At 37.8% G+C, this 12,849-nt stretch overlaps 1 protein-coding gene across 5 annotated transcripts in view; it reads right to left on the reverse strand.

Moving 5' to 3' along the window:
* Nucleotides 1–2,257: 2,257 nt before the first annotated feature.
* FAM169A (family with sequence similarity 169 member A) overlaps nucleotides 2,258–12,849 on the reverse strand; it is a 29,169-nt gene continuing 18,577 nt past the window's right edge. The window contains exons 6-14 of one of the 5 annotated variants that reach the window (XM_055791594.1): nucleotides 12,123–12,299; nucleotides 10,600–10,728; nucleotides 10,287–10,399; nucleotides 7,979–8,033; nucleotides 7,518–7,650; nucleotides 5,311–5,476; nucleotides 4,280–4,486; nucleotides 3,365–3,526; nucleotides 2,258–3,196 (exon numbers count right to left, since the gene is read on the reverse strand). In XM_055791594.1, coding sequence (XP_055647569.1) covers nucleotides 2,984–3,196; nucleotides 3,365–3,526; nucleotides 4,280–4,486; nucleotides 5,311–5,476; nucleotides 7,518–7,650; nucleotides 7,979–8,033; nucleotides 10,287–10,399; nucleotides 10,600–10,728; nucleotides 12,123–12,299 — 1,355 coding nt within the window. In that variant the 3' untranslated portion in view covers nucleotides 2,258–2,983. Of the gene's footprint in view, nucleotides 3,527–4,279; nucleotides 4,487–5,310; nucleotides 5,477–7,517; nucleotides 7,651–7,978; nucleotides 8,034–10,286; nucleotides 10,400–10,599; nucleotides 10,729–12,122; nucleotides 12,300–12,849 lie in introns of all 5 variants that reach the window. The other 4 variants (XM_055791591.1, XM_055791589.1, XM_055791590.1 and 1 more) reach the window with 4 other exon arrangements.

The following is a 12,849-nucleotide window of genomic DNA, read 5'->3' on the forward strand; positions in this document are numbered from 1 at the left end:
CCCAAGTAAGCGAAGAAGGAAGCCCTTTTCAAGTATTTTATAGAAAACCATACCCAGTTAGTAATATAAAAATTGGAGCAGCTAGATGCATATCAAGGGAGAAGGAATAATGTAGGATACTTGCTGTCTAAGTGTTATCATCTTTATACAGTAAAAGCAGCTCCCTCACTCAATCATGGACATTAATCCCCATAGGACCATTAAAAATAAAACTGACTAAGACTAATGAAAAACCAGATTCTTAAATTGAAAAACTGTTCATACTCATGTAAGATTAGCCCTTATTTAAGATATATTTTGAATGTGAAGAGCAGGGACCTAGAGATGAATGGATTTTACATCTTATTGTTGATCTTATCTAGACTTGAAATAACTAATACTAACTTGATTTTACAGCTTATACAACTTTAGAAGAAATCTCAATGTAACCCAGATCACTACTTGTTTGCCTACTTCAAAGTCTGCTGAATCACCTGTGCTGAGGAATCCTCACAACAATATAGGAAAATATGTGATAAAGTGGACCTAATTTAATAAAGCGGTCTTTGGTCTCAACAATCACAACACAATGATGGTAGGATTAGAGAGAATACATAAAGACATTGTAATAGAAGACAGATTAATAGGATATATCAGAAAATATATCTAAGTCTCAAAGAGGTGAATTGATAAGCAGCTGAAGGAGGAATGTGAAATAATCTAAGGAACTGATAAGGCTAACAATACAGACAGAAGACAGTGACCCTCAAGAGTCAATGCTGTGGAACTAGGATAAGAAAAACATGTGCAGACCCACTAATTGCTCAAACTACCCAAAAGCAACCTGTCCTCATCATAATATAATCATAACAGTAAAAGTATTCCCCTTGAGGCAGAAACTTTGAAAAAGTAGCCACCCTGAACCTCTGGAGCATGTGCATTGTACATAGCAAGGTAAAAAGTTATAGCCGATCATGTTGTACAACTCGTGTTTGTTGAACTGTATGTAAACCTCCTAAAACCAGGAAAAGGTGCGCTAGCTTTGCTGATTTACCGCTCAGCGCCCATCTCTGCAGACATGAAATAAATTTCTCAACTCTGCATGTTGATCTGCTTTTGCACACTGGGTGAATAACCCTCATTTTGCAACAATGAATTGAAGTACTCAGCAGACAAATGTTTAGTAAATCTTGCTCTAAAAATGGAAGACAAGTCACAATATACTGTATGCAACCACCCTTTAAGCTACTAGCCCACAACACCCCCAAATTCTTAGCAATGCAAGAGGTGTTTTCTAGCAATTTTTTTTAACACAATAAATCTTAGCAGTAGAAGAGAAGCCATACAGAAGTAAACAGAAGATTTGTCTTATGTGCCTTATAGAAAGTACTTGATTAGTTTTAGAGATGAAGGTTCACTTGAATGTTTATAAACAATCACAAAAGATCTTGAACAATTACCAGTCATGGCATTCAGGAGTACCTGTATGTACACTGATAAGGCTACACAGCTACACGCAATAGTTCCAAGAAACTCAAGAGTTCACTCAGTAATCCTGTGCACTATGAATCTAAAGTTTTCATATAAACTGTTCTTAACAGCTTTAAAAAGAAAGTATAGTACTTCATCAGCTGAAAGAAGTACAAATACATCTTAGACTGTTAAAATATATTATAAATACGATTCAACTGCATAAGCACAAAATGCAAAACCAGATTCTTGCATCACTTCATAAGAGGGATAAAAGTTAAGACAGCATTGCAACTATTCAAGTGAACCTTGTACTCAGAAGTCCTGAACAGCAATTTCAAGACACCTGTATTTTTGAGACACTGCAGGAGACTAGTTCACTCACATTCAAAAAAGCATATAGCAGGACAAATAGTGGTGTGACTTCCCATTCTTAGAACCACTGTTCTTTCTCCTGGATTTTTTAACCCATTATGAGAGGAGCTTCATTTATTGGAAGAAACACACTGCAAACTAAGAATAACTTACTGTTTGACAATTAAGTGAAATATATGATTTTCAGGAGAACCTCTGAAGGAAAACATGTGAAAAGCCTGTTTTATTTTTGTTTGCATTCAAAGTTTAGTTGCTGCTTTTAAGAAAAGCTGTGAACTAGGAAGCTATCATCTCAGAAGTGCACCCAAGATAGGAAGAGAAAGTGGGAATCAAAGTTACTTGCAAGCAGTCACCTGGTAACTCCTAAAGGTGTAGAAGTTTCATACTAATGAATGTCACAACCATCTGAAAAACAACTCACAGGAGTCACACCTGGCAGACAGCATTTTAATAGTTACCCCACAGCACCCGCCTAGTATTTGGAAAATACAAAGCACTGCTTCCATTCAGACCAAAACGAGATAAAAAGTTGTCATACCCTTTTCCTGTAACATAACAATTAACCAAGTAACCACTCAAACACATGCAAGTAGTTAGGAATGCAGTTCAGACTTCTGTATATGTACTGGGAAAACTTAGTTTTACCAAGATGCTCACTTTGGAAACTACAGATTGTTTACTTTGTAGGCATCTCTTAATCTTCACATAAAGAACTTCATTATTAGAGTGCTATGGCAGAACTGCACTGACCATGTTTCTACTGACTCAGCTGTTCCAAGTTATTCTCAAAGAGAGAAGCTGTTTTAATCTGCTGGATTACACCTTCTTGCATATTTTGAGACCTAGAATTACAGAATCTTACATTCTCTTAATCTCAATATGCAAACTGTTCCCTTTGCTAGCACAGTTGTATTTATTCAGCATGTATCCTTTATAAAAGGAGGAGACTGGCTATTTACTTTCACACTCAGATGAAGCTTAACATCTAGTGGCTAAAAATTCAAAAACACTTGAGGAAAGGTGATGAATCCCAAGAGGAAGTCCAACCCAGAATTTTAAACATGTGTCCATGTCCCATATGGTTTAGTTACACCCTAGTGTTTTACACAAAATAATAACTTTCTTATAAATAAACAAATTAACAATCAGTATTTCATTTCTAAGCTGGCTTTCCTTTTTTCTTGAGTGGACCTTTGTAGCCTTTGGCCTTTCTTCGCAAGGTTCTCCGATCAACAATGGGCACCTCAATTTCTGCTTCCTCAGAGCTGCTGTCAGCAGCCCGCTCTGTTGTCTGCGTGTACTGATCCATCTGCTCAGGAGACTCTTCTGAGTGCTCTTCCAATTGGTTCTTCGGTCCTTCCTGTCCAGGAAGCTGCTGAAAAGAAACACCTTCAAGTTCAACCACTATCAAAGAACTCTGACTCAAGCCAACAGGGGCCTCCTGTGAGTTGTGCCCTGCTTCCTCATTTTGATCTTCCAATGAGGAAGTTGTTTTGGGCAACATGTTTTCAGAAACAGATTCATCTACTGCTTCAGTTACCATAGAGCTGGGCAGGCCATTATCAGAGGGCTCTTCCTTCAATGCCAAAGCAGCTGCATTTTCAACAGCGATCTTTTCAGATTCTTGCTGCTCTTCAGTACCCTCCTCCTCTACTAATGTACCTCCTTCTGCCAGCACTTCTGAATCAGTTGCATTTGAAACCTGAGGGTAAAGGGGAAGGGTGCCAAAACAACCAAAGGGAACAATCAGTTGAAGATACAAGAGGCTGAACAACTACTGCCCCTAGCTAGCAACCTCAGAAGGTATTTTGGCATTCAGCAGGTTTTAATACTACATGTACAGTCAATAAGTCAGTTCTTTCCTCCTTTTTGCATGAGACTATTTTGTGAACTGCTTTTGACCCAGAGTTGCTCTCCTATTTTCAAATTATTGAAAGGATGATTCAGGTACAGTAAAAACATTCTGAAATTACTCCCAAGAAAAAAGATGTGTTTTATGTTTTAGACATACATAGTTATTTTGCATTCATAACAATCTGCTTTTGCACTATAAACAAAAAAACCCAGTAAAATCTGTGCCCTAGAAGGATATTTTGCCAGCAATTAATTGCTTGTATACTTCTTCAGGGTAGAATTACTAGACAAAGAAAGAATGTGGTTTTCACTCACATCCAACTAGTATTTTAGTGAGAAAGAGCTGTTTCATTACTGCCAGGGCAAACTGGAACAACATATCTTTTTTTCGTATCACATGCATACATGTCCCCCTTCTGCATATTAAGACACAAAACATTAGTATATTCTATTTACATCATCTGGCCTAGTAATTGCTTCTCCCAAGATTTCATATGATGGTAGGGGCTACTTTTTATCTGTTAGTTAACAGAAGAAAAGCCAGCAAGGTATGTACACTCTGAAGGAAAGATAACTTCACATTTTGCTTCAATTCTCTCACCTTCTCTGATACAGTGTCTTCTGAAGGTTTTGCCTCAGACTCAAGGATTAATGGAACACACAGTGTTAAAGGTTCTTCCCCTTGACCCTCAGGCTGCAATTCTGGTTCACCACATAGAACTTCATTTGCTGTTTCCTCTTCAGACATAAGTGGGGTCTTACCCCCTTCTTCTGTTACCTCACCATTATGAGGTTCTGATGGAGTTTCCTAAAAAAAATATATATTTTTTTTAAATACCACTTTTCTAAATCAACCTTATGTCCAGCCATTGCTCCTCAACACTAGTGGGTGTATCTGTGATCTACATTTGCAGCTTAATGTGAGAAGCAGATAGCTCAGGTACCTAGAAATGCATAGTAAGATGGCGGAGCACCTAACTTGTCCTGCATGAAACTTCTGACCGTAGCTTATATACTGCCAGGAGCCAAACCAAGCTGTTTTTGTGTCTCGAGCATACATCCTGCAATGGTTCCCTGAACCTGACATAGCGCGAGATCTACCTTCTCACCCACCAGTAAGATCACCACCTTGAAGGTATGGCTAGGCACAAAGGGTACTCAGATTTAAATTCAAGCTGTTAACAAGTTGTAGATAAAAGTTGAATTTAAACATCAAAGCAGGTAAGCTTTAAGCAGAGAACCAAAAAGAGCTTACAGCAGTCACTAAAGCATGCCAGCTATTGGCTTCTTTTTAAAAAACTTAATAAGAGATACTGGATCAGATCTTGACGTTACTCCAGTTCTCCAGAATATATGAGTAGAAGAAATCAAATTAAGAAAGTTAGGTTGGTAGACAAGCTAGAAATCCACCTTACTGAAGATCATATAACTATTATTCAGAGAAAGTATAATGAAATACACCCTAAAAGTAATTCTATACTGGCCTTAGTTTCTCAGATATACTTTTCAATGAAGCATCACTATGAAAATCAAAGAGTTGATAGTCACATGGATTAAGTAAGCAAGGACCATATTTAACAGAAACTGTAGTTGTATTCCAAATATCTGCTATCACTATCACATCCAGCTCACCTCCTTCTCACTCTGCTTCTCAGGGGGTGATACATGTAGCTCCTCTTCTGATACAGACAGGTCCTCATCTTCAGCAATCATTTCATCATGCTCCACAATAGCAGAATCCTCTAATATCACTGACAAGCTTTCAGACCTTCCAGATGTGCAGGCAGGAAATTCCAGCCTGCAGGAAGTATTAAGATATATGTTAATCCAAAAGGATTAAAGGATGTAATTTTGGTGATCTCAGCAGGGAAATTCTTTCATGACCAATTATAAAGTACTGCATCACATGCTTGCCATAGGCAGTCAGAATCCAGAAAATTAAATGTCTAAAAATGGCTACCTCCTCATTAAGAAAAAAAAAATAATCAATTAGAAAACATTGCTTTGGCCATTACGAAGTGTAGACATCTATCTCAATTCTGTTTTATGGAAATAAAAGTTAGAAATTTAAAGTTATTTTAAATTTAGAAAGCAGTAATCTATTGCATATTTGGAAGCCACAAAGGAGTGAGAAAGGATGCAACTTCTCACACTCCTACTGTAGAAACAGGCTAAAATCAAAGAGTTAAAGGCAAGTATGTTTGCATATTCAATGAATATACAATATACTACAAAGACCATGACTGGAATTCAAGGCAATAAACACATCATGGCCGAACAAGATAATATTAGCTAGAGATTAAATGAGCAAATACCTAAAAATGAAGTTCTGATGCACCTGATAGGTAGGGTGTAACACTACATCAAATATTCAGTTCTCATTTTTGAGGTAAAACAGATGAACTGGAAGTATTGCATACAAGAAGAGAAAAAAGTACATGTAATAGATTTGCAGTAGGCTGATTCACAATCTCATAGTAAAGGCAGTATTGAAGGGTTTTATCCCAGGTGCCAGTCTTGACATGAAGGCACTCTATAGGAGAAAGTCTCTGACAGAAGACCCTGCTGCATTTGCTATGTGCACAGAAGGACAGAACCAAGCCAATATCATGACCTGTGGCCGTCAGGATTCCTCTTAGCTCTGCTCACAACCACCATGTTACACACCTTCAAAGGAGCAGTGGCACCTCATTGACTTCATCTTGCAAGGCCCAAAATACTGACACTGAGTAACAGGCTAGTCCTCTCACATGCCAACTAGTACCACAGGTTGAGAAATACTTTGCTGTGTCAGTGTTAAACCATGTCATTGGGCCAGCACACCCAAGCTCTGCTTAGTTCCACAGAGCAATTTAAACACAAAGAGGTAGTTGTTTCTAGCTGAAGACCACAACCTCATGTGGAACCTTCCCTCCAAACTGATTATCTTTAAAGAAACCTAGTGGAACAAGTTTGATGGAAAATCAGGTTATCTTCAGTTCTTCAGATGATGTTTTTGGGGTTGCAGTGGGTTTCTTTGGAAAAGAATAAGAGGGGGAGAGACATATATGGGGGGAGGCAGGGAGTGTGTCTATGAGCATACATATACTCACACAGAAAAGGGGAAGAAGGAACAATTTCTTTATTTAATAGCCAAAGTTCTGTTTTCTGGATGGAAGACAGTGCAAATTAGTACTTCAGGCCTTGCATTGTACAAATTATGGCACACAAGTGGTATACATCCTCAGATCCCCACCTGAGAGTTATTACAAAAGGATAATATTCTTTAAAATAGACAACTTTTTTCCAGGATGTAATTTTGGATATTATTGTTTTAAATCAGAATTTGTCTGAACAAAGCACTTTACTTTGAAGACTTGATTGCGCCCTGTAACTCTTTTGTTATCAAGTGAGAAGCAGTAACCAGCTTCCAAACTAAATACTTCTTTTACTGCAATATGCCACCATAACAAGAGGTTGGGAAGGGATACCTCTCCAAAGATCACACATGGCATTGTGGATACATGTCCACTTATACTATCACATGAAACTATGCTGTATGAATGCAGATGTTTTTACTTTCATGCAGACTCTGTTATAATAGAACACTGTTAGCCCTCACTGTTTTCTTACTGTTATTTCCAGTATCTGCTGAGTTTTCAGAGACACTACTTTCTGGTGTAGTCACCCTCCAGGTGTGTCTCTATTTTCCTTAAATCAGACTATTTTTTACCACTTTTAAAATCAAGCAATAAAGTAGGAAGAAAGGAGAAGGAGTATCAGTAGGACATTGAGACACTGATGTAGTTTTGTGATTGCCTGAACAGAATAAGAAGTCAGTAGAATAAGGGCTCCTTTACCTGCTTTTTGACACATGAAGCACTTTCTCATGAACTCGTGTTGAAGTTCCAGGTTCCCAGCTGCTTCCTGCTATCCTGGGACGTGTTAAACTACTGCTTTGTAGCCAAATGGCACCAGGAGCTTTGTTAGAGTCTTGGGGGAAAACCCAAACAAAACAACAAAATAAGTGCCAGTGAACAAATTAGTCTAAGACCTGCATATAATTTTCCCAATATTTCATTAAAGGAACTGAGTGCAAGTAAATTTCGTTGTGGTACTTTTTTCCTAAATACACATGTACAATATTGTTACCAAGACACTCAATTTTATCTGAAGCCCTCTAAAAGTTAAGTCTCAGCACACTGTAGAGCAGGGCATGTTTTCATACACTTTGAAGACTAAAACGCTGATTGAAAGTGTAAAAGAGTCTAACCTATTCATCCATAGTAATCACAATACTGATAATAAAGGTTATTTTTACCTCGAGATGTGCTTGCACAGACATGTACTGATTCTTCACCTTTTTGAGAATCTGCCTGTGAAGCAAAAGCAAAACTAAGGTTATTCCAAAGACTTCTGAATTGATGGAAATATCTTCATCTCCCTGTCTGTGATTGCATCTTTCTAAAGCACTGCTTCACAGTAACGATCCTATGAAAAAGCAACTGAAACCATTCTTAATATCTGATACCTAACTGCCTCTTATTTCTCAGTTTTTTTAATATTTTTTTTTTAAGTTACCTTTATTGCAAGGATGAATATATTTTCTGCATTTTACTTCTGGTCTCAACACAGAAGATAAGACCTGAAAGAAACCTGTCACTATAAACAACACTACCAAGACTTTTCCTAACCATTCTGTTTATAACTGGTATCCATATAATTAAATGCTATAAGTCTTTTACTTCCCCTTTCTGTATAAGCCCAAAGAACTATACTATAGTAGCTGATAAAATTTAACAGGGAAGTTTTATTTTCTATTTGTATTTTATTTTGTAGTCTTTAATTGTGGCATGCCACAGAATATGGCAGCCTATGTAACAAACCCCAGAACTTAGTGAGTGAGCAGTAATGCAGGTTACATGCACTCAGCAGAAGAGGCTGCTTATGTCAAAGTTCCCTCTCTAGAGCTTCTGCCTCTTGTTCTTTGCCACCATCCCCATGATTTAGCTGATGACTCAGCGGTCAAGCACTTTATATTCTGAAGTGGGTATAAGCTGGACACATTAAAATAAGTTATGCACATTGCTCTTTCTTAGCTTCTGGTAATAACCAGCATCCAGGTGTTCTGTTGCCTTTCCAGCCTCACTACTATCCATGAAGGCCAGCAAGAAGTGGCCATATCTACATTCTGACGCTTGAGGTAGTTTCAAGCGAGTTTTGAGTACCTAAGAATTTACAGACTCACGACAAATTCTAGCATTAAAACACACAAAAACAGGGAGCACCAAGTACAAGGTGAAAATGAGACTTGGGGAATGTGTTTTCCTGGCTTGAGGGAAGGTGGGGTATTTTATTTTGTTTGATGGTCCAACAGTCTCTGAAGCATTGCAGAATGGCTTACAGTTAGTTCACGTGCTAAGAAGAGAGCTGCTACCAATTCTACCAAGCTATGACAAGTTGGAGCACTCTGCTATCTAGTCTTTGTCTTCTGGAATAAGGCCAGGGACATGGCTTGAGTTCTTAACTCATGGCAAGAAAAATCCTAAGAACTACTACCCCTCTGGTATTTTCTCCAAGTATATCCATACAGCTATACAACCAAAACATGCAATTTTTTAGATAACTTTGCTGGTATGATCATTACTGGAATCTGAATCTAGAACTCAGTGATGATGGTAAAGACGCTGTTACAAATGAAAGAAAACTGCTTCTTTCATTTGCTTTTTCAGAAATGAAAGAGTTGTTGCTTCCAATCATTTAGAGACTAAAAACATCATTACTTTGCTGTCAGTTTTGCTTTGGGAAATGCTCATTTTCTCCACTAGGAAAAGTGACATTTGACTTAAATCTAAACTTCAGATTTAGAATATAATAGCTAAGAGTATCAATTGAGCCATTTCTTCCTATTTTTAATTAAAGCATTGGCTTCTACAAGACCATGCTCATGTTGATACTACAATCTTTAAGCACACAAATTCATGTTCATGGTATTTGGAGCTACAAGTTTTTCCTCAAGCGCATTCTTGTGTGGCCTCAGAACACAAATGAGAGGGGAACTGCTTTGTAATATTCAAAGACACAAATATATTCATGACTTCATATCTATGTGTAGCTGGAATCTGGTTGATATTTCAAATATGCACGAAGAAAGCTGCAGTCATACATGGACAATGTGTAGCTTTGAATGTGAACTGAACACCTTCCACTGCACTGAACTGTGATTTGAATATGTACTTCTACAAACACTTTTCCTCATTCCTTCTGCTCTTATGATGACTCTACTGTTCAACAGTTTTTCTAGACAGGTGAGTCTGAGCCATTTGAGATCCTCGCAAACGGCTCAGCTCAGATTACAGACTGACAGCTGTGGCACAAATCCTCTACATTCATGGAGTCACACCCTCACCCTTGCAAAAAAAACCAAAGGAAACAACCAGTATTTTTAACCCCAGCTTGGTCATTGGTGTTGCACCAATAGGAAGCTAACATCCACCCAAAAAGCAACAAAAGCGTTTGTCCTTTATATACAGTGTAGACTTGACAATTCAATTATGAGATGAACAGAAACCATTTCTCATACTTTGTTTTTTAGTAACAAAGCAATAAAAAGGTAACTGTGTACCTACATTTAACTGTGTTTCTAGCTCAGTCTTCTGTCCACTTGCTTTAGATACTGTTGCAGTCTTCCTGGCATACTCCTCTGCTTGGACACTCTGATTTTGTTTCATGGAGGCCTCTGCTTTAAGATTTAAAAGAGGAAACAGAAACTTACAGTACCTTTATATAACAATTAACCATTCCAAATACAACCTCACAGATCTTGTGACCAAAAAAAAGTCTTCCTGCTAGTTGCCATGGGCACTGTTCACAGAAGTCACTGTTGTAAAGTGTTTCTTCAACTCTTACAACATGTCAGAAAACTAAACAAAGCATCCTTACCTGCAGTTTCAAAGTTTTCCTTTTCCCTTATAGATGTAATAGAAGTTCTCTGGTACCAAAGTCCTGGTCCCTGCACTTCCCACAAAAGGTTACAATCCTGAGGGTACTTCTCAAGGTATTGCTTACAAGCTGAACAAACATAAGAAAAAAAACACTCTATCATATATACTCAGTTAAGCCTCCATTTCTGAAGTTTTTCTGCAATCAAGTTAATTTGCAATCTTCCATCATACACAAACCATGACAGAAAGACCTGTTCAAGAAAACAGTGAAGTCTGAAATAAACATAATATTGCTTTACACTACTCATCCTTCTCCAAATCCTTTCTTCAGGTTTAAAACACTTTCCACTGCAAACAAAGGTGTATGGGATTTTCTTCTCTAAGCATCTACTTGAGTTTTAAAACTTTACTGGTTACTCTGTCCCTGCCAAACACAAGACCCAACCCATGATGGAAGGGCTCTTAGGCAGAGTATACAGCAAAGTCATTTTGTCACTCCATGTCGTTACAGGCACGAGTGAAAAGCACCCTTTGGGAATGCTAACATGTTACCATTGCATAAGTCATCATCCACTCACAGTTAACTCTGGAGTATTTTTTCTCTGTTCTCCTACCTCTTTTCTCCCAATACATATATGAAACATGCATGTGGAGAGGCATGTTTTGACATTATTCTACAGTAGCTACCAGGAAAACTACTGTTTTTCACTTTATTCACTACTGATGCATAATATCAGTGGACAAGACCCCTGCCATATCATTCCTTGACCAGGGAAGCAGATCAGTCATTAAGTTTTGCTTAAGACAGTTTGCTGGTTCAAGCCAAACAATCCAGATCTAGTCAGATCCAACAGACACTGGTACTTGGAAAAGCAGAACGTTTCCAGTGCCTAACAATGCCAGATGAAAATGTTCACAGAAGAAATCCTGGCAGATGGCCTGGGAGTAAACAAGTCTTCCTTTGCCCTCCCTCTCAAGTCTGCTTCTTGCCTGAACCCAAGTCCCAAGCAGCATCATTTCCAGAATGCAAATGATTTCCTAGATGACCTAACTCTTGGGTTGCTAATGGAAGAGCCATAAATGTTTTCCTTGTACACTACAACTGTGCCTTCTCATAACCAAGTTAAAGCATAGCTTAGTATGTCGTTTTGACCAGAAATTCTAAGAAAGCACAAATTAAATGACCTTGTGAGGCTTAGCTGTGAGCAAGAAAGAGGTGCTACAAATACATTAGATCACACACAAACACCTCAGTCCAGTTCTGGATGCTTTGTGGGGACACAGTGGTAAACTTCATGGTAGCACAAAGCCAATGGAGATCCAATAACCTAATCTCATGTAGAAGACTAGATTTTTAATCAGGAACTAGATCTTAAATCAGGATTATTAGCCTTCACCAAAGAGTAGAACATTTAATACAGCAGCTGAGGATGCAGCCACAAACATGAAGCTTTAGTGACATTACTCATTTGGACATGTAAAGAAAGCACAAAGATGGTAAGAATACATTAAAGAGCTTGCCTGTGTACACAAATGACGACAGTGGATACTGTAGGCCAAGACAATCATCACTAAAGGAATCCACGAAGTCTTCCAATATGATTAGCCCAGAGTCTTTCCCACGATGTTTCTTTCTTACGAAGATTGTGTCTAGCACTGGCAGCTTGTAATTCTGATAATAAGACCGGCAAACACTTCCTGAAATAACAGGAGAGGAAAAAATACCTGTAAGTACTTCAGCACTGACATGCTGCAGCATGGATTTTAGCTTTTTCAAATACATTATATAGTTTGGTATAACTTATAAAAATTACAGAAGTCTGTATACTACCAAAAATAAAATTATATATAAACTATTAAAAATAGTGACTTAAAATTATGTATAACATGCATAAAAAATAATTGCTATCAGTCATTTAGTGTCTCTTTGGGCAAGCTTCACAATGTTGCCAAGATATATCAATAGATTAATATGGTAGAAAAAAGTCTGTAGTACCAGAAAATAGCAGAGATAGTGAGATTTCAAAGTAAGCCTTTCCTCTCTATACATTTCCATAGGATAACTATATTAAACAAAGCTGAAAAAGGGAGGAGGAAAAAAAGGAGACAATGAAATTCTTAAATTGCAGTTTTACATAGATTACATCACTCAGGACAAATACGAGGACTATAATTCAGCCCTTGTTTAAAAACTGAAATAATTTAAATGAAACCACAAAAAATTCTAGGACACTTTACACTGGAATTC

The sequence above is a fragment of the Falco peregrinus genome, chromosome Z (genome assembly GCF_023634155.1).
Source record: "Falco peregrinus isolate bFalPer1 chromosome Z, bFalPer1.pri, whole genome shotgun sequence".
In the NCBI taxonomy this organism is placed as follows: Eukaryota; Metazoa; Chordata; class Aves; order Falconiformes; family Falconidae; genus Falco; species Falco peregrinus.